Below are 25,636 nucleotides of genomic sequence, written 5' to 3'. Positions count from 1 at the left end.
CCGTATAGGTCTACACGCCTGTGATTTGAAACAATCCGCAGCTTTAAAAGAAGCAAATGATCCTGGCTAAGTCATGCTTTCTGGTGAAGTATTTAGAATTAATTTATTTCTGTATAGACAGGAGTAATTATAATTTTGGCAAATGTATTTCAATTTACTTTAGGCTGAAGTGACTGTTACTGAATCTGGTCCTACTCTTAGGCTAATCATTTATTGCAGTGAGTGTCACCCAAAATGTAGAACTACAGCATTAATGTCTAGCTACATGTTTGTAAAAAAATAAATAATAATTACTCCGATAAACATTCACAAGTCCCAACTTTGGCAGACAAATTTCAAATTCTCGCTGAAGTGTCTAGCCACAAGCATAAATTAGCTAGTTGGGAAGGGCTCATCAGGATGAATCATTTGTACACTGCAAATTAACCGCAAGAATCCCAAACATATATACACTAAAACTTGATTACGTTGGGATAAAAATCACATGCCTCTATTTATGCGTGTGATTACTTGGTTACAGATTTTCTAAATTAAAATAAATTTGAGCTGATTTTAGTCTTATCCAACAACGAAAATGATATTTAAAAAAAAAAAAAAAGGGGAACAGTGGGTTAACTGCCTTGTTCAGGGGCAGAACGACAGATTTTTACCTTGTCAGCTCCGGGTTTCGACGAAGCAACTTTTCAGGAAGGCTCATCAGGAGGACTGACAACCGAATTTATTCGTCTCGACTGTCGCTGTGCGACATAAGTAATCAATTAAGGCACCATGTCAATATCAATTATTTATATACACACCTTTGGTCCGTATAGCCTCTCCCGGAAGTAAAATTGCTATTTTTCAGCACTGAGTCTAACGTAGAAGAGAAGCGTTTGGGCTAAACTCGCGACAGAGAAGATTTTCTCCATTCAATTTTTAGCTTCCGGATGAATTAAACCTTCTTCACCTTGGTATCATGGCCAGAGATAACACATTTCTCACGTGTGACATGCGATCCTAAGTGAGTATATAAATGGAATGTATTACTTTGTGCATGGTAACTAGCAGCTACAGCGCTACTCTCTTCAAGCTTGCTGCTGGTAGCTCACGACACTGGTCAAGTGCCAGTGGTCCTTTCAACTGATGATCTTTGACGGCAGGGTTGAGGAAAAGCTTAAATGTATATGACTCCTATTCAATCATATTGTTTAGCTATCTTAAAACAGCATTTTGTCCGTCGTGTCATAAACATAGAACCATGACAGAGCTTGATAATTGCTACTACACTGGCAGATGGTTTATAACAAATGGGGGGAATGGACAGAGGTATGTTCATGGAAGGTTGCGGTGAAAATGCGCAACAATGTGCTAGACAGAACGCATGGATAGGAATCCAACAATGTAGCTAACTCCATTCTTTGAAAGCTGTCATTATGGGCTGTGCCGCTCTCACTATTGTGTTCCCGCCCTGCTCATATCCCTTGATTGGAATGCAGAAGAACAAGAGTAGAGTTGCCATAAAATGACGTGTCATAATTATATATATTTAAAGCAGTAGTCCTAGCAGTTTGTGGCCAAACCCAAATCTACATGCCGGAACATAGTTATTTATAATTTGTGCACAGCAAATTCACCACAGGAATCCCAAACAGATAGTATTTGACGAAAACAGATCAATTGTATAGATTTGTTTTTATATTTTTTTGCTAAACTTTGGGGCCAAATAAAACCACCCGTTTGGCCAGTGTGCTGCCTATTGGGCAATCCTGGCCCAGACCCTACGCCAGGGCTCTCCAACCCTGTTCCTGGAGAGCTACCATTCTGTAGGTATTTGCTCCATCCCCAGTTGTAACTAACCTTATTCAGCTCATCAACCAGTTAATTAGGGTTGGAGTGAACCTACAGGACGGTAACTCTCCAGGAACCGGGTTGGCGAGCCCTGCCCAAAGTCCTATGCACTTGTGGAGATCTGTAATGATTTCACAAGTCTGCTGAGCGCAAACTTGAACGTTGTGAAAATTCTGTGCAACTTCTGGCTTGGGTTTATTGTTTATACTGAGGCTGTACCCGCTTTAAGTTAGTTAAAACAGTGGCCGTTTGATAATAATGTAGGCCTATCCGAGTGGCTTACCATTAAAAACAATGGAGAAAATGCATCACAGAACGGCTATTTCCATGTTAAAATGTTATATAATTCACCCTACAGTAGCGGCTATTCTGCCATTGAATTGCGTTTCCATGCAAAACTAGACAGATAGCTAACAACTAAGTCTTCAATAAAACTCCCAAGGCGTGACTTTTCTTGAATGAATATTGAAATCGTTTGTGAAACTGCAAAATACAGAAAATAATATACTTTAGTATTCAATTCAAATCGACATACTGTAGCTGTCCATTATACATTTCAAGTTGAAGTTGCATGAAAATACAAAACACGTGCCGAGGGTACCATGCATCTGGCATGACGCCAAACCATGTAGCTAATTGTTACTCATATGGTAATTGGCTAACTCCTTTCATTACTCTAATGTACAACCATCTCTGTAGAATAACAAAGCATATTACACTAGAAACAGTAACAAAACTTCAGTATTGTATGTTTTACAATTCGTTTGCATGACGCACGAGCAAAGTAATACAGCTGACGGCATACATGACAAGCATTGCAATTTCTGTGAGTAAATACATCCGACCAACATTGATATGTAAGCAACTCTATCAATAACAAGATTATCATCACTAGCTAAATGCTTGAATCGAACTTACAAATATTTTCCGAGGCTGAAGCGTGACAAGAAATAGCTACACTGAAAGACCTGCACCGTAGCGTTGTTTTTAGCTGCTTCTATGCGTGCAGAACGAATTCTTTACTTCCTGTTTGCGTACAGTCTAAGTACCAGAAAGCTCCACTAGGGGGCGAATAACACCATGGAACACAATGAAAATCCATCTTAACTATTGTAATAAAATGATCTGTTACCTTCTGACAGGATGGCAGCACAGCGGCCAATGTGTGGTGTAGAATGTAGGTCTACATTCCGTGAGAATTTTTGAAAAAATGCAGGGCTTCATGTAACAGTGTAGGTTCCGTCCCTCTCTTCGCCCCAACCCGGGCTCGAACCAGGGACCCTTGCACACATCAACAACTGACACCCCACGAAGCATCGTTACCCATCGCGCCACAAAAGCCGTTGCAAGGGGAAACCCTACTTCAAGTCTCAGAGCGAGTGACGTCACCGATTGAAACGCTATTAGCGCGCACCACCGCTAACTAACTAGCCATTTCACATCGGTTACATTCACATTAACCTGTTTATTCCCTTGTCCTTCAGACAAGGTGGTGACTGGAAATGCATTTGATGCAGGAAACCACTTAAGAAAATAAAGTGAATTATTATTTCCATACCATCATTAGAGAATCAGACATTATCCTACCCTCTGCCTATTGGCTACTTAGTTTATTCAAGCCTGTCTCAAAATACAACAATGCCCCTTTTAAGACAGAAAAAAATGCTCTTTACCTGATTATCTTTTCAAAGGCTAGAAATGCACAGGTTTTGTGCTCTTGTAGGAAGCAACCACTCCCCCATTGCTGACTAGAAATTAGCAATAACTGGACTAATAACTCACTTACTAGCAAAGAATATGACAAATGTTCTCTCGCTTTGATCCCAAAACAAGCGCATCTACTCATGCTGTAAACACAGTCCAGGTCAAAGGAATGGCAAAAGTCTATTTGCATATAGGGATGCTGCAGCTCTGATTGGTTATGCTGCACCGGTCTGTCGAGTACAGGCTGAGTCGTGCCTGTCAATACAACAGAATCCTACTCCAGATCTCTTGCGTAGTTAGTTTTGCCTACGAAGTCTTTCATATTTAATTTTGTTTCAATTTGTTGCCTTGAAAGTGGCTAATATTAGAAATTCCCACAGTTGTGTGAAGTTCAATTTCGTGCTTCTCTGCGTGGGCTGATTTTCTTCCTGAGGGAGCTGTACGGCTGCGCACGCACGCAGTTTAGAGGGAACATTGCTCAAGAGATGATAAATGTCAACTAGGCCTGTAGTGCTTTGTTTCCACATGATCGCTTTACTGAGTTACCTTTCAATTGGACTGTTTTAATTAAGATTTTATTTTCAAATGGCCGTAATGGTACTTCCCACCATCCAATTTCAGAGATTAAATGTGATTTCATGGTAGCGGTGTCACTTGGGGGTGGTTGTTTGGGTGGGGCGGTTGGGTTAATCTAATCCTAAACTGGAATTACGGGTAGGATGAACGGCCGGCAGACTCAAAACTTCTCTGTCGCAAATCCACCATATCCCGTTAATCCCAGGGACCGAGGGGGAAATTGGAATAGATCCCAATGCCATAATCAGCCAGAGCCCAGAAAAGTAGGTCTTAAAACGGAACCATTGCTTACACCATGTGGTCTTTGTAGCTCTGTGTATTATTCAGGCCTGTGTGTGCAGGTTTTTTTTTTCTGGATCAAAAAGGGGCTTCGGTGGTGGGTGTGGCAGGGGGTGCGGTCAGACGTCAGCCGGGTTTCCACTAGATAACACAGCCACAAAGTCAAAATTGTCTATCTTAAAACATTAAAACAAAAATGTTCTTTTTGGTCTTGATTTATGGCTAGGGTAAGGCATAATGTTACCAGTGTGGTTTAAGCTTAGGTTTTGAAATCTGATTTTTAAGAAGAGAAATTCTAGAAATATGTGGAGTTTATGACTTTGTTGGTGTGTTAACTAGTGACGACCCCGTCGGCGTGACAGAATTTTAGAGGGCCCTCATCTTGGCAGGGAAGAGACAAATAAATAAAAAAAATCTTGCAATTCTGTGCATTTTGCCATGGCTAATGCTGTATTCTTTAAACATGATAACAAAATCAATACTGCTACATTGATTGTTTATGGAAATTTCAATTCTCCGACTATCTAGCTTTTATTTTGGTGATTGTGACTTTTCAAAGGTTATATAAAAAAAATATAGGTCCATTATCTTTTCTACATATAGTGCCTTCGGAAAGTATTCCTACACCTTGTCTTATTCCCCAAAAATATTTTTTGCAGCCTAAATTCAAAATTGATACATTTCTCACCCATTTACACACAATACCTTATAATGACAAAGTGAAAACGTGTTTTTAGAAATCAAATTTTATTTGTCACGTGCCGAATACAATAGGTGTAGACCTTACAATGAAATGCTTACCTACAAGCCCTTAACCAACAATGCAGTTTAAAGAAAATGGAGAAGTAAGAGAAGAATAACAAATAATTAAAGAGCAGTAGTAAATAACAATAGCGGGGCTCCTCAATGTCACGGTAATTGAGGTAATATGTACATGCCGGTAGAGTTATTAAAGTGACTATGCATAGATAACAGAGTAGCAGCAGCGTAGAGTCTTATGGCTTGGGGGTGGAAGCTGTTCAGAAGCCTCTTGGACCTAGACTTGCCGAGAATATATGGGAATTAACGGAAATATATGCAAATTAATACCATTTAAATGTGGATGTTTTTTTGCATTGGATATATTTATCATATGGAGACAAACATAAACCTTTTACCTTATCATAAGTAGACGTAATTGCAAATGATTAAATCCTTTCAATAGAAATAATTAAAACAATTTAGTTAAGAATTGAACTTTAATTAAATGACTTGACTCTTCCCGTGGGGATTTCACTGAACAACAAAAGAAAGGGATTATTGAATGATCCCCAATGATGCATCGCATCTCCCAAAAATGTTTTCAACATACATCTGTAAAAAGATAGTCTAGAAACTAAAGCTTTGGTTGTCTTCCTCTCAGGCTTCCATGTCTTCTCCCTGGACCTCCTCAATGTCCACCTCCTGAACATCAGACTCTGAGGTCTCATCTCTACTGTCACTTTCCAACCTTGTTAAGAATGGCTCGTTGTCAAGCTAAAAAGCCTCAAATTTGCCCGGATGGCCACCAATTTTTCAACCATTGTATTGGTCAGTCTGTTGCGTTCTTTGGGAGGTGTGTGTGTGTGTGTGTTCCTAAACAAGGACCAGTTGCGCTCTGAGGCGGCTGATATTGATGGGATTTGGAGGATGATGGAGGCAACAGGGGAAAGAGCCTCAGATCCACTAAGTCCCTTCCACCATGTGGCTGATGAGATATGTTGGCACGACTGCCATATTGCTTCTCCATCCCAAAGTCCTTGCTTGGAAGTGTACTTCGCCAGACTGCCAAGAACATTGCCCTCATCCAGGCCAAGGTGGCGAGACACGGTAGTGATGACACCATAGGCCTTGGGGTCCAACATGTACGCTGCGTATGGGCTTCAGGCAGAAGTCTTCACGCTTTTTGATGTATTTCAGAACTGCAGTTTCCTCAACAGTGAAGTGGGCAGGGCATCTGAGTCTGAACATCAGACAGGATGGCATTGTCTCCCTCAATCCGTGCAATGGCTAATGCTATAGGTTTCAGGCTGCTTACCACTCTCTTCCATCATCCAGGAGGATCCTCTCGAGGGGGCTGTCCAAATCGATGCAAATACTTTCTGTGGTCCACGGTCATTGACTGCCTTCAGCTCATCTGCAATGTAGAGACCGGTGTGTCTGTTGTCCCTTGTGTCTGTGCTCTTGTAGAATACTGGTTGAGGGGTGGAGACAAAGTTCTTTTGGTGTTTTTCCAGAGTCAGTAGAAAGGCCTCTTTAGTGTCCTAAGTTTTCATAACTGTGACTTTAATTGCCTACCGTCTGTAAGCTGTTAGTGTCTTAACGACTGTTCCACAGGTGCATGTTCATTAATTGCAAATGGTTCATTGAACAAGCATGGGAAACAGTGTTTAAACCCTTAACAATGAAGATCTGTGAAGTTATTTGGATTTTTACGAATTATCCTTTGCTGAGTTTATTTGTTCCTTTTGTCCAGGTGTGAAAGGGCAGTGTGGAGTGCAATAGGGATTGCATCATCTGTTGGGGCGGTATGCAAATTGGAGTGAGTCTAGGGTTTCTGGGATAATGGTGTTGATGTGAGCCATGACCAGCCTTTCAAATCATTTCATGGCTACAAACGTGAGTGCTACGGGTCGGTAGTCATTTAGGCAGGTTACCTTAGTGTTCTTGGGCACAGGGACTATGGTGGTCTGCTTGAAACATGTTGGTATTACAGACTCAGACAGTGAAGAGGTTGAAAATGTCAGTGAAGACACTTGCCAGTTGGTCAGCGCGTGCTCGGAGTACACGTCCTGGTAATCTGTCTGGTCCTGCGGCCTTGTGAATGTTGACCTGTTTAAAGGTCTTACTCATATCGTCTGTGGAGATCATGATGACACAGTTGTCCGGAACAGCTGATGCACTCATGCATGTTTCAGTGTTACTTGCCTCGAAGCGAGCATAGAAGTTATTTAGCTCGTCTGGTAGGCTTGTGTCACTGCGACGCTCTCGGCTGTGCTTCCCTTTGTATTCTGTAATAGTTTGCAAGCCCTGCCACATCCGATGAGCGTCAGAGCCGGTGTAGTACGATTCAATCTTAGTCCTGTATTGACGCTTTGCCTGTTTGATGGTTTGTCGGAGGGCATAGCGGGATTTCTTATAAGCTTCCGGGTTAGAGTCCTTCTCCTTGAAAGCGGCAGCTCTACCCTTTAGCTCAGTGCGAACGCTGCCTGTAATCCATGGCTTCTGGTTGGGGTATGTACATACAGTCACTGTGGGGATGAAGTCATCTGTGCACTTATTAATGAAGCCAGTGACTGTACTCCTCAATGTCATCGGAAGAATCCTGGAGCAAATTCCTGTCTGTGCTAGTAGAACAGTCCTGTAGTTTAGCTTCTGCTTCATCTGACCACTTTTTAAAATCATTTTTATAGACCGAGTCACTGATGCTTCCTACTTTAATTTTTGCTTGCAAGCAGGAATCAGGAGGATAAAATGATGGTCTGGTTTGCCAAATGGAGGGAAAGCTTTGTACGCGTCTCTGTGTGGAGTAAAGGTGGTCTAGAGTTTTTGTTATTTCCCCTCTGGTTGCACATTTAACATGCTGATAGAAATTAGGGAAACTTAAATCAGTTTTACCTGCAGTAAAGTCCACGGCCACTATAAGCGCCGCCTCTGGATGAGCGTTTTCCTGTTTGCTTATGGCGGTATACAGCTCATTGAGTACGGTTTTAGTGCCATCACCGGTCTGTGGTATGTAGACAGCTACGAAAAATACAGATGACAAATTTCTATGTAGATCGTGTGGTGTACAGCGTATCATGAGATGCAAAACCTCGAGACTTCCGTAGATATCGTGCACCAGCTGTTTACAAATATACATAGGCCCCGCTCCGTGTCTTACCAGAGGATGCTGTTCTATCCTGCCGATAGTGTATAATCTGCCAGCTGTATGTTAATGTCGTCGTTCAGCCATGACTCGATGAAACATAAGATATTACAGTTTTTAATGTCCCGTTGCTAGGATATACGTGCTAATTTATTGCTTTTATACATCTGTCAGCTTGACTCTATTCCGTTTCTTTTGATTAAAAAAAACTACTTGCAGATGACTAGCATACACATAACATGATGCAGCCACCACCATGCTTGAAAATATGGAGTGGTAGGTACTCGGGTTGTGTTGGATTTGCCTCAAACATAACACTTTGCATTCAGGACACAAAGTTAATTTATTAGCCATTTTACTTTAGTGCCTTCCAAACAAGATGCATGTTTTAGAATATATATTTTTTTTCAGGCTTCCTCTTCACTCTGTAATTTAGGTTAGTATTACTACAATGTTGATCCATCCTCAGTTTTCTCTTATCACAGCCATTAAACTCTGTAACTGTTTTAAAGTCACCATCGGCCTCATGGTGAAATCCCTGAGTGGTTTCCACCCTATATCTTTGTAGTGACTGGGTGTACTGATACACCTTCTGAAGTGTAATTAATAACTTCACCTTGCTCAAAGGGATTTTCAGTGTCTGCTTTTTATTACATTTTTACCCAATTACCAATAGGTGCGCTTTGAGGTATTGGGAAAACCTCCCTGGTCTTTGTGGTTAAATCTTTTGTTCTCTATTGTTCCTAAAGCAAGGGGGGAGGCCAACGACATCGTGGATTCTCATCTCACCAAGTCATTGAATGCCCTACTCCTTGAAGTTTGCAGTGGTGTCAAAAAAACACTATTTTGCTCAATGTATTTTTCTTTTTACCCTTTAGTGTTCCTTTTTCACAGACAATTAGTCAAAGCTCAAACCAAGTTTATTCACCTACTGGGTCAAACAGCTGCATAAGACATGTTTACACAAGCACTTATATTTATACCCTTTCTAGGTTGAGTCTCCCCCTTGCACATCTGGACAGCCAATACATCTGTTGCTAGACAGGACTTTAGTGGTGACTGTTCTTTCTCACTTCACCTCGACCTGAATTCCTCACTCCTCCTTAACTCGTCCACATATAGAGTCATAAACATGCAAACATGTCAATTTCCAACAATCCCTCATGTGGAACAATGATCTCTCATGTTCCACGCCACCTAGAAAATATATTGACTTGAACAGGGAAGAGAGAAAATACATGTTTAATAATTTCACACCAACCTTGATGAGAATGAGATTGGGGCAAGAACCATCCATTTGTTCTAAGCCAATGTGATGCTAGTCTCCATGCCAGTCTCCTCCTTCCTCGTGTGTCAAAGCAAGATGCAGACTGAGCCTTGTACGTAATTAATTGTACTGTATCACCCAGAAAGCCATATGATTCATGCACTTTAACATTAGGATTCTGATGACATGGTAAAACAAAACCCCTACTATCAATGTCCCCAGCATGGTTAGCCCAAGTTACCATCTAGTGGGTTCTCTAATAACCTCCCTCTTGGAGGACACTAAAAGATTAGGTTTCCTGGGATGAAATCCTCCCTCGACTCAATAGATTTGAGCAGTGTACCCTCCCCTCACTTAGTGCTCTCCTCTCCTTTCTGAATCATAATTAAAACAATCAATAAATTATCCAGCCCAAATTTAGAATGACAGACTCAACGTGAAGCATTGAGGACTATCACTCGGATTTAAATCAACTTCAAATCAACCTGATACCCCAAATAAACAGTTTAGGGCAACCCTAAATCAATTTATGGGCACAGTTGACCACCACCCTCCTCCTGGCGTCTCTTTTCTTCTTCCGATAGCGTTACAGTTCATCCTCATAATGGCACATATGTGACTCATGCCTGTCAAAGTGGATGGCCCTTGATAATGTCCCGATTCCAATATCTGGGACATAATCAGATTCACCACCATGCTGTCTTGTCTGGTTTCCCACCAGTGCACCAGCAGCATGAGAGGAGTTTGGACGTGATCTCTCTCCATGCTCACTGCACATGCACGGTCTCAAGACCCATGCCGCACTCCTGCTTGTACACAGGTTGCTGGCTCAGACTCCGGTCTCAGTAGAAGTGGTGAATGCCAAGGTCGTAGTGAACGCCTTTGTCGCCATTACTTCAGCTGGTTAGAGGGGGTGAAGCTCACACCGGTCTCGGTCGACTTATTTCTTCCATGCATCTAGATACCATCTGTAGTCACTATCGCCATAACTTTGAGAGAGAACAGACCAAAACAACAGTTTAAGGCATTTCTGATTACATTTCCACATTTCTTAATACAAAATTCCTAAGATAAATGTCAAAGAGCATACCAACACACTGTTAAAACCACTTTTTCCAAATTGGTTTATACTCCCCTATCATACTGGCAACCTCATCGGAGAGTTACAGGGTCAGGGAGTTAGTTCTCTAACCCTAAGGGAGAAATTACGACCATACAGCAGACCCAATCTGGTGGGATTTGTATTGAAACACAGACAAAAACAAAACTACAAAACAACAATAGCAATACACTTCTTCATATAACTCTCACCCAATGTTTCTATAATTTATAGTGAGGTTGATCAGGCCTCACCAGAAAGTCAGGACAAAGGTCATTCAACACCATTTAAGTATTTCCTTTCCCTGTACTTCAGAAACCATTTTAATATCATGTCTCCCATTTCCATCATTCTGCATACATGGTTTACAACCAAATTAATAAGACCCTACACAATGAATCAAACGTGGTATTAACACCACTAACACACAACCCCGTGTGTGTGTTAAAACGTAGGGCAAAAACGAACAAATGGCCAAGCCTTACTTATTTGGGAGATCTCTTTACGGACGGATCTGGATACTAGTGATGCACCGATATGACATTTTTGGTCGATATCGATATCCAATATTTTCCTTGCCAAAAAAACGATACCGATTTAAAAAATAAAATTAAAAAATACATTTTAGCAGCCTTTTAACTATTTAACTGTACTAGAATGCTTAACACACACATGGACACAGTGGTAGAAGGCACTGCATGTCAGTGCAAGAGGAGTCACTACAGTCTCTGGTTCGAATCCAGGCTGTATCACATCCAGCCGTGATTGGGAGTCCCATAGGGCGGAGCACATTTGGCCCATCTTCATCCGGGTTTGGCTGGGGTAGGCCGTCATTGTAAATAAGAATTTGTTCTTAACTGACTTGCTTAGTAAAATAAGTCAGTCTAGTCCGTGACACCCAGAGAACATTAGCGTCGTAGCCCTTATTGCGGGACTCTGAAACAACTGGGAATTGAGCCACATTTGTCAACCTGTGTATGTAACACTATTCCCGAGGGGGAAAAAAACAATACTGCATGGATGTTTTGGAGTCTAACTCTGAGGAGGATGTTGGGGGAGAAAAAGTATCTTGGGTATTGAGTAGACTGATACCCCATTTCATTGATCCCCAATCCTTACGTAAAGCTGTACAGTGCAATATGAATATAAATACACACAATAAGCTGACTGGGGAGGTGATTTCACAGTCCCGCAATAAGAGCTACAATGCTAATATTTGTGTAAACTCTAAACAGTTGTGTTTTGTGGGTGTCACCGAGTAGACTGATACCCCATTTCATTGCTTCACATTCCAACCTTGTTTAAATATGGCATGATTCCACCAATTGTAACCTTCTGCATCACTTTCAAATAGGTACTTTTATTTTGAAGGCAAACCCGCAAATTCCACTTTTGTGCCTAATCCTTATTGTGGCTAGCTTCACAAAACCAAACCCGGTCCAGTCGAGCTTCACTAGCCAGATTTTACATTTACGTCATTTCGCAGACGCTCTTATCCAGAGCGACTTACAGTAGTGAATGCATACATTTCATTTCATGCATTTTTTTTTTACTGGCCCCCCGTGGGAATCGCACACACCATGCTGGCGTTGCACACACCATGCTGGCGTTGCACACACCATGCTGCCGTTGCACACACCATGCTCTACTAACTGAGCCACAGGGAAGGCCTAGATGAAACTAGCTGTCTGCTTATATCATTAGCTTTGGGCAACAGGGTTAAGTAGCTGACTAGATATTTATTTTCCTGAACTGAAGTTAAATTTCAATAGGCAAACAACAAGTGGCTACCTAGCTCATACTTACTCACAAGGATTGCTAAGAATAATGAAACTTACTGCTGTTTCTACTGGTCATTGTTTTCAGGCTGGTTGTATTGCTGCTCGCTACCCCAGAATTTGCAGTGGAACAAATAATGCTTTATTACCAATGCGGTATTGTAAACATATCCTTCGTGGCCGGTGTTTGCTTGTTTGCAGACTTTTTTTAACAGCTTTGACAGTGCTACTGATAGTAGTGGCGCTTGACTTGCACGTGCAAATTCAGAACACGCAACATTCTTTAATAGAACTGTATTATTTGACGTGTCAAATTTAAAAGCTTATTTAACGCATCAAATAATTATTTGACGTATCTTTTTTCACATGCAAAGACCCAACTGCGTTCCATAGTAAGTAGTGAAGCTAATAGCAGTGGCACTATTACTGTGTAACTCCGGTAGGGCAACATCTGAAAAATAGCGCACTTGGTAGTGTGTACCGGTGCTCGACCAGTCGCGAAAGCCCACATCACCCACGACAGAGAATGGTTGATTGTCAAGGGCAATGAATGCCATTATCTTGGCGTTAATGGATTTCGCCTTTGCATTGTCTCGCTGACATTTTCTTACTCTTTCAAATGACTGCTCGATCCACACAGCAGACATTGTGGGCTAGGTTAGGAATGCTGTGTTGCACGTAGTGGCGTCATTACGTCATGTATCGGAGGGCCTGCTGTCCGGACCTCTGGCAGTCTCTATGGGGGTACCACAGGGTTCAAATCTTGGGCCAACTCTTTTCTCTGTATACATCAATGATGTCGCTCTTGCTGCTGGTGATTCTCTGATCCACCTCTACGCAGACGACACCATTCTGTATACTTCTGGCCCTTCTTTGGACACTGTTAACAACCCTCCAGACGAGCTTCAAAGCCATACAACTCTCCTTCCGCGGTCTCCAACTGCTCCTAAATATAAGTAAAATTAAATGCATGCTCTTCAACCGATCGCTGCCTGCACCTGCCCGCCTGTCCAGCATCACTTCTCTGGACGGTTCTGACTTAGAATTTGTGGACAACTACAAATACCTAGGTGTCTGGATAGACTGTAAACTCTCCTTCCAGACTCACATCAATCATCTCCAATCCAAAGTTAAATCTAGAATTGGTTTCCTATTTCGCAACAAAGCATCCTTCACTCATGCTGCCAAACATACCCTCGTAAAACTGACCATCCTACCAATCCTCGACTTCGGCGATGTCATTTACAAAATAGCCTCCAATACCCTACTCAACAAGCTGGATGCAGTCCATCACAGTGCCATCCGGTTTGTCACCAAAGCCCCATATACTACCCACCACTGCGACCTGTACGCTCTCGTTGGCTGGCCTTCGCTTCATAATCGTCGCCAAACACATTGGCTCCAGGTCATCTACAAGACCCTGCTAGGTAAAGTCCCCCCTTATCTCCGATCACTGGTCACCATAGCAGCACCCACCTGTAGCACGCGCTCCAGCAGGTATATCTCTCTGGTCACCCCTAAAGCCAACTCCTCCTTTGGTCGTCTCTCCTTCCAGTTCTCTGCTGCCAATGACTGGAACAAACTACAAAAATCTCTGAAACTGGAAACACTTATCTCCCTCACTCGCTTTAAGTACCAGCTATCAGAGCAGCTCCCAGATCACTGCACCTGTACATAGCCCATCTATAATTTAGCCCAAACTACTACCTCTAACCCCTACTGTATTTATTTATTTTATTTATTATTTTGCTCCTTTGCACCATATTATTTATATTTTAACTTTGAACTTTCTTCAAATTATAAATCTACCATTCCAGTGTTTTACTTGCTATACTTTATTTACTTTGCCACCATGGCCTTTTTTTGCCTTTACCTCCCTTATCTCACATCATTTGCTCACATTGTATATAGTCTTATTTTTGTCTACTGTATCATTGATTGTATGTTGTTTTACTCCATGTGTAACTCTGTGTTTTTGTATGTTGTCGAACTGCTTTGCTTTATCTTGGCCAGGTCGCAATTGTAAATGAGAACTTGTTCTCAACTTGCCTACCTGGTTAAATAAAGGTGAAGTGAAGTAAAATAAATAAATAAATAAATGTACCTACGTTATGCACGTCAGCTTTGACATCGGTTTTGCACATGGGCGTTAAACTAGACAGCGGGCCGATACCGATTATGTTTACCGACATATCGTGCATCCCTACTGGATTCCTTTTTTTTAATAAAACTGCAGAATTTCGCTAACTGCTCCCCGAGGAAACGGCCTCGGGGAAACATTTCAAAGAGAGATAAGGACACCCCATCTTTTCCTGGAAGAGAAAGTGTGCATTTTGTTAGTATTCACTATGCTAAATCTTAATTATCAACAAGTTTTAATTACAAACAAAACATGTCCTTTCTCCAATCATTAATCGTTTGTTTTAATCCATCCCAATATTTATGTAGCCTGTACTACCTTTAGACACGGTGGCATTTCTCGCCACCGAGTCTAACGATTTACTCCCGTATATGACTGGTCTCTTTCCGCCATGATTTTCCGTAACCACCACACTACAATGCCCTTCATGTTACCCTGCTGAATGTAATACTTTTCCCTGTCATAAATTTGACCTGTTTCATGTCCCGTTACACACACTCTTCCAATGACCAACAGCCCCACACCTAAAACAGTGCTCTGACGCTCTACACCTTGCGATAGATTCACTGCTCTTTCCTCCCTGTTTCTTTGTCTTACCTTGGCCGTGCAGTTGCCGTATCAAGCGGTGATACAGCCCAATAGGATGCTCTCAATTGTGCATCTGTAAAAGTTTGATGGTTTTCAGTGACAAGCCAAATTTCTTCAGCCTCCTGAGGTTGAAGAGGCACTGTTGCGACTTCACCACACTGTCTGTGTGGGTGGACCATTTGTTTGTCAGTGATATGTACACAGAGGAAATTAAAACTTTCCACCTTCTCCACTGCTGTCTTGTCGATGTGTATAGGGCAGTGCTCCCTGTGCTGTTTCCTGAAGTCCACGATCATCTCCTTTGTTTTGTTGACGTTGAGTGAGGTTGTTTTCCTGACACCACACTCCCAGAGCCCTCAACTCCTCCCTGTAGGCTGTCTTGTCGTTGTTGCTAATCAAGCCTACCACTGTTGTGTCGTCTGCAAACTTGATGATTGAGTTGGAGGCGTGCATGGCCACGCAGTCACGGGTAAACAGGGAGTACAGGAGGGGGCTGAGCACGCACCCTTGTGGGGCCCCAGTGTTGAGGATCAGCGACGTGGTGTTGTTTCTTACCTTCACCACCTGGGGGCGGCCCGTCAGGAAGTCCAGGACCCCATTGCCCAGGGTGGGGTTCAGACCCAGGGCCTCAAGCTTAATGATGAGCTTGGCGGGTACTATGGTGTTGAATGCTGAGCTGTAGTCAATGAACAGCGTTCTTACATAGGTATTCCTCTTGTCCAGATGGGATAATGCAGTGTGCGTGTGATGGAGATTGCATCTTCTGTGGACCTATTGGGGCGGTAAGCAAATTGAAGTGGGTCTAGGGTGACAGGTAAGGTGGAGGTGATATGATTTCCTGACTAGTCTCTCAAAGCACTTCATGATGACAGAAGTGAGTGCTACAGGGCGATAGTAATTTAGTTCAGTTAACTTTGCATTCTTGGGTACAGGAACAAAATGTCTCATTGATTTCATGTTGGCAGACCACAACAGCATCTCTGAGTTCTTTATTTGATTGGGATTTTCCGTCCGCGGGGAAATGCTGACCAATTTAAACCAGTTTGCTAAAATGTTTCCATATTTGAACTGAATTGTAGATTGCTTGTGCGCCTCTTTCAGCGCCTCTATGGCTTTATTAAACTTTTCTTTCTCTAGCCCCACTTTAAAGGGAGAATCGTGGCCGTCGGTCGCCATTTCACTAGTTATTATTCCAACGCCTCTCCCGACAGTGTCCATGGTATTTAGATTTCCTCACTCACGGCTCTAATATATGCCAATTTTAATAATTTTCCAAGTTAGTGATACTCTGGGGAAGTGAGTATTTGTGCCTTTTTTAAATTGGTCACGGCACCTGATACCTTGTATTAGAACCAATACGAGAGACCTAATGTCTTATACCGGTGTCACGCTTCAAATATTACCGCTGTAAATATTACACAAATGATTCACTGTCTTCCTATTTCCACAATCTGTCACGGTTCCCTGCCCCAATAAGGCATAAAACAACCTCTCTCCCAATTGCTACTACTAATACACATGAATCCTTTTCAAACAACATTCAAAGATCTTTTTGCCTATCTAACCATGAATGTAGCTTTCCTCCAGAACTTCTAGGCAACGTTCTATCGCCATCCACATTCCCACTCACTGACAACGTTTAATCTTTAAGCGCAGATATTGTCTGATATCTGCTATTCTCCACCGAACACACTTCCCGTTTTTGTGCCTCTACATGGACTACTTCTGTAGAACCTATCGTACTAGTACATGGATGTTCCAACATCTCCATATAGATTACAGTCTCCAACCCCTAATCTAACATATTAAGGGGGTCTAATTCCTCCTGAACACGCTGTGCCCGCAGTGCCTAGTCTAACCTTCTGGGGGCTAACCCCCCCCCAGGGGCCCCAACCCCTAGGTCTATTGTTAGTATTTACAGTGGGCCAAATGAATAAACTCAGGCTTTTCAGATCTGTATCCAGTAATTTTGTATTCAGCCTACGACTCTAGTTTCCCCAGGTGTAGGAACATTTTGCCTTCCTTGTTTTTATATGCCGGCTCCTGTTCCACTTATTCAGACTCTCAAGTTCGACTATAAATCGTGGGGAATCCTGCCGACAACACCAACTGTTAGTTTTTCACTGTGTCAGAACATAACGGACAACTAGTCAAAGCTCAAACCAAGTTTATTTAACCACTGGATCAAACAGCTGTATAAGACAAAGACACGTTTACACAAGCACATATTTATACCCTCTTTCTAGGCTGAGTCTCCTCGCACATTTGCACAGCCAATACATCTCTGTTGCTAGGCAGAACTTTAGTGGTGACTCTTCGTTCTCACTTCATCTGACCTGACCTTGACCCTAATTCCTCACTCCTCCCTAACTCACGGCTGTCTGTGACTGAACCCAGACCATTGCCCTTCTCTTCATTAGTATACATGAGATTTAATAATAACATGTTTTAACAGAATGTAAACTTTCTGCACTCCCCTTTCTCACTCAGTAGATTTCCATCCACTGTTCTAATAGTGTAAGATATTTCAAGTTAGAAGTTTGAATCCAACAAGTGTGTATTATTTACTGTATTTATACATGGGATATCACTCTGCAACAGTAAATGTCCCAAAATCACTGGAGGATGACTTAAGTTTACACAGGTGTTTTATTTATTTAAGCATTGTGAAAAATGGTAGAATAATCCCTGGTAAACATTCATCTGTGTGTGTTTCAGGAGAAGAATGCGGCTGTGCCCCACCTTCCTGCTGCAGCGCTGGCTGTGGTTGTGTGTGTGCGCCAGACAGTGGCACTGCAGCAATGGGAACAACTGCAGACTACCGCTGTGTGTGAGGCAGATATGGGCCTACCTCAGACTGATGGTCGACTCCCTCTATTACAACACCCTCACCAACTCTGATGTCGTCATGGACTCACTGATGGAACCCATCTTCTGGATGGTGGACCTACTCACCCGCAGGTTCGGGGCGGTAAGTGTGTGTCAGTTGCACAGATTTTCATGCTCATGAAACAATTTCTCACTCATTTACCCCCTCTCTATTTCTCCAGGTGTTTGTATGTCTGTTAGTGATACTGACCACTTCTATCCTGCTGGTAGTCTATGTGGTTATGCTGCCCCTGATCATCAACACGTACTCTGCATCCTGGATAGCCTGGCACATGAGTTATGGACACTGGAACCTCGTCATGATCGTCTTCCACTATTATAAAGCTACCAATACTGGCCCAGGATACCCCCCTACGGTACACACACACACACTTGCCTTGTGGTAGTCCATCGTATCCGATGATGACTTCCACTTCTGAATTAACAATGAATTCTTTGGTGGCTGTAGAGTCCAATCCGAGATCCACAAACTTAATTGCAGGTGGGGCATGTACAGTCTGTGTTGGGGGGGAGGGGGCAGTCATAGTTGTATGTCTCCTGAGCTGTTTTTACTGTCTCTTTGTGCTCCTCTACTCCTGCCTCTGTACACTGCTCTGTCAGAGCTACTGCCAGGTGGAACGGTCGGCAGCAGCGTCCTCCAGGTTTGATGTTGCACTTCTTCAGTGACGTTTTCAGTTGGTCCTCGTAGCGCTTCAGACCGGCAGCCAAGAAGTAGCTGGCCATTCAAGATCTTCCATGGCAAGCGCTCATGAGACATTCTAATGACATGCCAGCGCATGTCGTTGGTGTTGGGTGACTGTGGCGTCCCTACTCTTGCATTTGGTCTTAGCAAGTATTTCTGTGTGGGGCACACGGTTGCCCCAGTTGATTCCCAGTATGCACTGTAGGCATCCTATGTGGAATTGCTCGAGCTGCTTGTTATGGTGACTGTAGGTGACCCAGGCTTCACAGCTGTATAGAACTGTGGTAATGCAGATGGCTTGATAGACGGTGACTTTGGTGTGCAGGTGGAGATCCCAGTTTTGGAAGACACTGCGTCTGAGTTTCCCGAAGGCAGTGAAGGCTTGCTTGATCCTTTTTTAAATTTCTGGGTCGATGCTGTAGTCCTCCGAGAGGATGCTGCCCAGGTATTTGAATGACGGGTATATTACCAGTGATTTGTGTTCAATGGTGAAGAAGGGCATGGTGGATGGAGGGCTGGATCTCCATTGGCAGACCACCTCTGTCTTGTTGACAGTCCCATTCTGCTATTGACATTCACAGCTGTTTTACAAGGATGGACTTGAAGGTCTTCCGGTGTGTGGGCCACAAGCACAGTCATCAACATACTGCAGCTCAAGAACCCGCTCTGTCAACCTTGGTAGTACCTTCACCACCTGGGGGCGGCCCATCAGGAAGTCCAGGAGGCTCCAAGCAACCATGCTTGGAGCCTCCTGATGTTGAATAGGTTTTCACCAGCCTGAAGTTCCCCGCAACCCCGCTGCTGTCCTCAAGATCCTTGTGGAGAAGCTGGGTGACACATATGAGGAAGATGTACAAGTGCCAGCATGCACCCTTGCCTCACACCAATGCGTACTACCAAGGGCACTGACTCCTGCCCTCCTATGGAACTGGCAAAGGATGTTGACTAATTTTAGTATGCACCATAGTAGTTCCCGGCTCAGTGTCGAAGGCCTCAGAGGGTGACAAAGGCCATGAAAAGGTCCTGATGTTCATGGCTCTTCTGCTGGAGTTGCTGTGCTATGAATATCATGCCAACCGGGCTCCTTTTCTTTCAGAAGATGCATTGTGATTCTGGCAGTGTATCCTTGGCCAGGACCTTGCCGGCAACAGCCAGAAGGGATATCCCCCAGCTGTTTCCGCAGATATTGCCACTGTATTCTCACCTAGAGTTTAGCCAGTATCATACAGTGATCTGTCCAGTATTCTGCACCCCTCATGACACGTATCAGCAGGACGTCATTGGTATCAAAACGTCTTACTATGACGTAGTTGATCAGGTGCCAGTGTTTTGAACCGTGTGGCATCCAAGATTTCTATTGTTTTTCTGCTGGAACAAGGTGTTAGTGATGATGAGATCATGCTCGGCACATGGTCAGTAGTCTCATGCTGTTCTCATTGACCTGGCCAACACCATGCGTACCCAGCACTCCGCTCCATATCCTGTTCCATCCTACCCTAGCGTTGAAGTCACCCAGCAAAAAAAGCTTGTCCTGGGGATGTGGTAAAGGGCCTCATCTAGTGACTGGTAGAAGCAGTCATTTGCCTCATTTTTAGATGATAACGTTGTTGCGTATGCACTGAGAAGAGTGGCATAGCGCATCTTGGCTAGGAGGATACGGAGAGACATGAGTCTTTCACTTATGCCGACAACTGTTTTGGTGAGACGGAGTAAGAGGCTGGTCTTAATTGCCAGTCCCACACGTGCTGATGTTGTCCATCCAGAGGGTAACCTTTCCAGAAAGAAGCAAGTGGGTACTTTTTAGGCCACATTTTCTAGGCCTCTCCCCTGCTGGGGTAAGCAGTGTGGCTCCTAAATAGGGCAGCTCAGTCACATGTCCTGTCGAGAGCAGCTGCCACTGAAGTCCCCACTGCTGGTGTCCGTAATAGCCCTGTGCCACTGGCGTGCAGGGGTCTGATTAAGGTCTCCCAGTGCATTCACTCCTGTCCCCCATCACCAGACACCCCAACGCAGCCAGGCTTTAGTCCAGTTTCCGGTTGATGCCTTCAAGGTCAGAAGTGGATACCTGTGCAAAGGAGGTTATTTAAAGTGTCGCTGAGGGTACGCAATCTCCAACTGCACTACTTGACTGTGGGAAGGTGTATTCCAGTGGCAAGGGGGAAACTCAGGACAATCAGCATCTTCCACTGCAGGAGGCTGCCTGGTCCCCAGTCTGTCGGTGTCCGCCTACTGCGCGCCACCAGCAGGCTGCTTTTCTCTCAGGGTGTGCTCCTCTGGACTTTGTCGTACCAGACTAACCCACAAGGCAGTGGTTGATGGCTGCCAGGGCATGTCCACACAGTGGTGGGGCTGTACAGATTCCTTTCTGGGACCCACTGCTGCTCAGAGATCCCCTGCCGGTTAGCCTTGAGTTTCAAGACAACCAGTTAACGTGTGCTGCCACTAGGAGGTCCAACAGCAGTCTTGGTCATGGAGAGGCTTTGTACCAACAAGGGGGGACTTGTGTATGAAGTTGCTCCCCTTATTCACCACAAGGGCTAGCTGGCGGCAGCAAGCTGTAAGCGAGAGTATGTAGGCACTACTGCACTAGATGCGTCACATGCACCCTGCAGTTTACCCCCGAGACACACACACACACACACACAGGCGTAATAGAGATCTCTGTGTTGTGTTTATTCCAGATGAAAAATTCGATTCCATTTGTGTCCATGTGTAAGAAGTGTATCATCCCCAAACCAGCCAGAACTCACCACTGTGCCATCTGCAACACGTAAGGCAAACTTTGGTTACCCCTAACCATAGATCTAGGATCAGATGTCCCTATCATAACCATTAGGGGAATTAAATATCTGACGGGAATACTAATTCTATCTAGTCGATGAGAACTCATAACCCTGGTTCAGTATAGTAGCGTTGTAGATGTCTAACTTTAACATGACAGCTTCTACTTCACAGGTGCATTTTGAAAATGGACCATCATTGTCGTATCCTTTTAAATGGAGTTGGAGAGTAGAGATTGATTGGTAGTGTACTGGTAAAGTCATGTTATCAGGGATGGTTGACACCATTGAGATTGTCTACCATAGCTGCATCTTTTATAAGCAAGTCTGTTAGGCACAAAAATGAAGATTATTGCACATTATTTTGAGGGTGGGTGTTCGTGTTTTTTGTTTCCTCCTTAACTCTGGTTCCCCCCAGCGTGGCTGAATAACTGTGTCGGCCATTTTAACCAGCGCTACTTCTTCTGCTTCTGTGTCTCCATGACCCTGGGCTGTGTCTACTGCAGCATCAGTGGCCGGAACCTTTTCCTAGATGCTTATAGTGCTATAGAGGTACACACAAACTCTTTGAGGGAGACCTGGGTCTGCTGGTCTGCCATCTCCTCCATTGCAGGGTTTCTATTATTGAGAGGGTCATGGTCTACTTTAACCGTCACTGTGTTAAATTTTAACTCTTGAAGTGTTTCTTCTGTTTGTCTAACTCTTGGTGGTCTGGGGGTGTGTTTTTGCATTGTCCCGAGAGCGCTTCAAACACATGGATTTTGGATAAATCAGGTGACAGGGATGGGGCAACTCATAGGCATAGGCACCGCCTGTGCCGCCTCAACTCATAGGCACCGCCTGTGCAGGTAGTACACACACAAACTGCCCCTCCCACTTCATTGGCCTCTTCTGGTTACTTTCTTGTTCTTTAGTGGTGGTTGTTCAATAGATGACTTTTAAAAGGTGATGTTGTTCATACGGTATTTGATCTTGTACTATGCATACTCATAAAACAGGTGTCTTAAGCACAAGCCTGGGTCTCGACTAGGATATGTTTTCCTATTTAGGTGTTTGTATGACCTCTGTCTGTTGTCAATCAGAGCACCTACCAGACTCCTCCCTTAATGTTCAGAGACAAGATGTTCCACACGAGTATCATTTACATGTGGGTGTTAACCAGGTGAGATGTACTTCACAAGATTACTGTTATTATTACTGTATTTTAGTTAGTTTTTACACAGTGATCTTAAAAAAGACATAATAGTTCCAAGTTAAAAGCACATTATTTCCCAATGGTGGTAGAAGCTCAGCCCCACAGTACTGTGTGTGTGTTGTCATTGGCTGTTTGGCAATAAAACTGTGTTTTAAAAATAAACCTGTGACTGGTCATTTTAGCGTGGTGGCTGTAGCTCTTGGGGGCCTGACTATCTGGCACGCAGTGCTGATATCCCGAGGAGAGACCAGCATAGAGAGACACCTCAACAACAAGGAGACCAAACGGATGCGTAAATGTGGCAAGGTGCACGCACGCACACACACACACACGTTGTCTTACAGTTGGCGGACACAAGCTATTCAAACTGTTCTCCTATTCCTCCCAGGTGTACAAGAACTCCTTTAACTATGGCAGACTGAACAACTGGAAAGTCTTCTTAGGTGTGGAGAAGAAAAGGTTAGTTAGATGCTTCTCCTCTCCAGGCTGTGTGACAATCTAGTGATCTGCACAGATATTTAACACGCACATTATGTGACTGTTGTGGTCAGAAACAAAACACTATTATAAAGTATTGTATTTAGTTCTAGTAACGTCTGCCTCTCTTCTCTCTCCAGTCATTGGCTGACGCGAGTCCTCCTGCCCTCTGGACATGTCCCCATTGGGAACGGCCTGACCTGGGACATCTATCCATTCAGAAAAGATATGATGCCCGTCTGAGCCAAATACAAAATAACTGAATTGAGACTTCTACAAAATGAGGAAACACCTGATGGTTGTCTGACCACTGACCCCACAGACTCTGTCCACACAGAACTTCATCTCCCAGCGGACCCTGCTCCCTACATATACTAATGTCAAATGACCAGGTTTTGTAGACGAGCAGGAGAGTGAATACTGGGAGGACAACAGGGAAGAGATGGGGAATGTTTGCGGCTCCTAAGTGAAACAACCCTACAAAATGTTTCAACCCTGGTCCTGGCACAGTGGTCTGGGCTTACGTAATAAAGGCCTACCACACTCCAGCACTTGTAATGTGGGGATGAACTGTTTCATAATGTTTTCAGACTGTACAACAGAGTACCACAGTATGAGTCATCATATTACCCATAAGACCTAGAGGTCAAACAGGGAAAATATTCAATTTTGTTTTTCCACCATTCACTTTTCCCATAGGGTTTTTAGAAACACTTAAAATAAAGGCTGGGTTTTGTTTTGATAACCGTATAAATCTTTCTAGAACAAGGTGACTTAACAATGTATTTACCCCCTCCAAAATGAAACGCTACTGTGGCAATCATAAAGGACTACAAATGCCATGATGATCTGGATGAGACTTCTGAATCAAGGAAAAGGTAAGAATCTATGGATTATCTATCTAATGTCAGCTAAATGTCATGAATAAATTGGAACCATTTCTTTAGATGGACAATTCTGTCAACTGCAAGTTTTCAATTGACAGAATACCTGTTAGCTAGAGATGACATGCAGGGATTTGTAGTCTTTCATAATGTCTCTATTTGATGCTAATTTCTATTTTGATTTAAGTCACCTTGTCAGAGATTTACATGGTTATCAAAACATCACGACGCCAGGGTAACTCTACACAAAACACAGACGTTATTGTAAGTGTTTCTAAAATCTCCTATGGGGAAAAATGAATGGTGGAAAAACGATTGGAACCATTTCCCTGTTTGACCGCTAGGTTTTATGGGTATTATGACACGTCCACAATGGGACTCTATGGTGTACATTAGGCATGTCAAAGTCATTCCACGGAGGGCCAAGTGTCTGCAGGCTTTTGGGTTTTTCCTTTCAATTAAGCCCTAGACAACCAGGTGTGGGGAGTTCCTTTCAATTAAGCCCTAGACAACCAGGTGTGGGGAGTTCCTTACTAATTAGTGACCTTAACTCATCAAGTACAATGGAGGTACTTGATGAGCGATATCTGTTTGCGATATTACATTTCCTTAAAACAATAACAAATGTGGATCTCGGCTTTAATCTAATTTTAACATTGTCATAAGGAGCACGTTCAAAATCATAAAACATGTTTTCCCATCTTCACATTAAGAAAAATCACTGAAAAGTGGTTGATGGTAATGGTTAACAATGTCATAAATCAGCCATAACTCCCCTTCCTACCGGGAGAATGGAATCAAGGGAGGGGCAATTGAATGCAAGCTTAACAAAAAATGTGAACTTGTTTAAACCTCTATCAATGGGTAACGGGGTTAACGTGTTACGCTTGATGCACTCGGTCTTCTACCCCGAAACACTAGGGCTGTACAATAGGGCAGTTACATGCAATGTTACATTTGTTCTACCCCCCCCATGTTCTGTATTGTTCAGTTGACGTTATGAAATAAAAAAGTAGTTGGCTCTGACACCTGTGTTCGCGTCTATCCTTCGCACTTAACATGTGGCTACAAGGATGGCTGAATTTTCCCTACCACCACCCTCTCCTATTTGTGTTCTGCCAGGTGAGCCCCGGGTTGCGAAACATACATTTTAACAAGCTGGGCTTACAGGACGTGCGTGATGCTAGGATAAAAGCACTGCTGCTACACTGCTTAGGCTCAGAGGGACAGTGTGTGTTCGGGACACTCAGCTATGCTGAAACAAATACAGCGATGTGGCTCTCTTGGAGACACTTCTCTACACCCCAAAGTGCCCTCCTCTGTCGGTTTCTGTTCCGACGTTGCTGCCTGGTGAGTTTGCACACCAGTATGAGGCAAATCTACTGGGCAGAGCTAGAATGTGTAAATTTGGTGCACTGCAGGACGAAATGGTACGTGACCAACTCATTGAGCATTAAAACAACAAAGTACGTGAAAGACTGCCAGTGACAAATCATCAGGTTTGACTAACAAAGGCACTCCAGCTGGCTTTTCAAGTGGATTCTGTGACAGAATGTGCTGCAAAGCTAGCCTCCTCTCCAACCAC

The 25,636-nt window shown here is 43.4% G+C and overlaps 1 protein-coding gene across 3 annotated transcripts; it reads left to right on the top strand.

Moving 5' to 3' along the window:
• LOC115194034 (palmitoyltransferase ZDHHC16A) lies at window positions 1-25,077 on the top strand. 3 transcript variants are annotated; one of them, XM_029753301.1, is made up of 10 exons: window positions 1-83; window positions 17,863-18,115; window positions 18,195-18,389; window positions 21,397-21,485; window positions 21,671-21,699; window positions 21,914-22,047; window positions 22,578-22,657; window positions 22,873-22,996; window positions 23,079-23,149; window positions 23,308-25,077. In XM_029753301.1, the coding sequence occupies exons 2-10, from the start codon at window positions 17,870-17,872 to the stop codon at window positions 23,408-23,410; spliced, it is 1,071 nt and encodes a 356-aa protein (XP_029609161.1). In that variant the 5' UTR covers window positions 1-83; window positions 17,863-17,869; the 3' UTR covers window positions 23,411-25,077. The 3 variants fall into 3 exon arrangements, with proteins under 3 accessions (XP_029609161.1, XP_029609162.1, XP_029609160.1); XM_029753300.1 differs by lacking the exon at window positions 1-83 and adding an exon at window positions 665-1,000; XM_029753302.1 differs by lacking the exons at window positions 1-83; window positions 18,195-18,389 and adding an exon at window positions 663-1,000.
• Window positions 25,078-25,636: the final 559 nt, after the last annotated feature.

This window comes from Salmo trutta, chromosome 5 (assembly GCF_901001165.1).
Source record: "Salmo trutta chromosome 5, fSalTru1.1, whole genome shotgun sequence".
NCBI lineage: Eukaryota > Metazoa > Chordata > Actinopteri > Salmoniformes > Salmonidae > Salmo > Salmo trutta.
The sequence above is the reverse complement of the archived record's forward strand: the minus strand, read 5'-3'. Positions and strand labels throughout refer to the sequence as shown.

Excerpts from the sequence above, each read along its gene's own strand:
- LOC115194034 (XM_029753301.1), top strand. The coding sequence starts at position 17,870 with ATGCGGCTGTGCCCCACCTTCCTGCTGCAGCGCTGGCTGTGGTTGTGT. Across the intron at positions 22,658-22,872 it reads TACATGTGGGTGTTAACCAG|CGTGGTGGCTGTAGCTCTTG; the intron begins GTGAGATGTACT and ends TGGTCATTTTAG. Across the intron at positions 23,150-23,307 it reads TTAGGTGTGGAGAAGAAAAG|TCATTGGCTGACGCGAGTCC; the intron begins GTTAGTTAGATG and ends TTCTCTCTCCAG.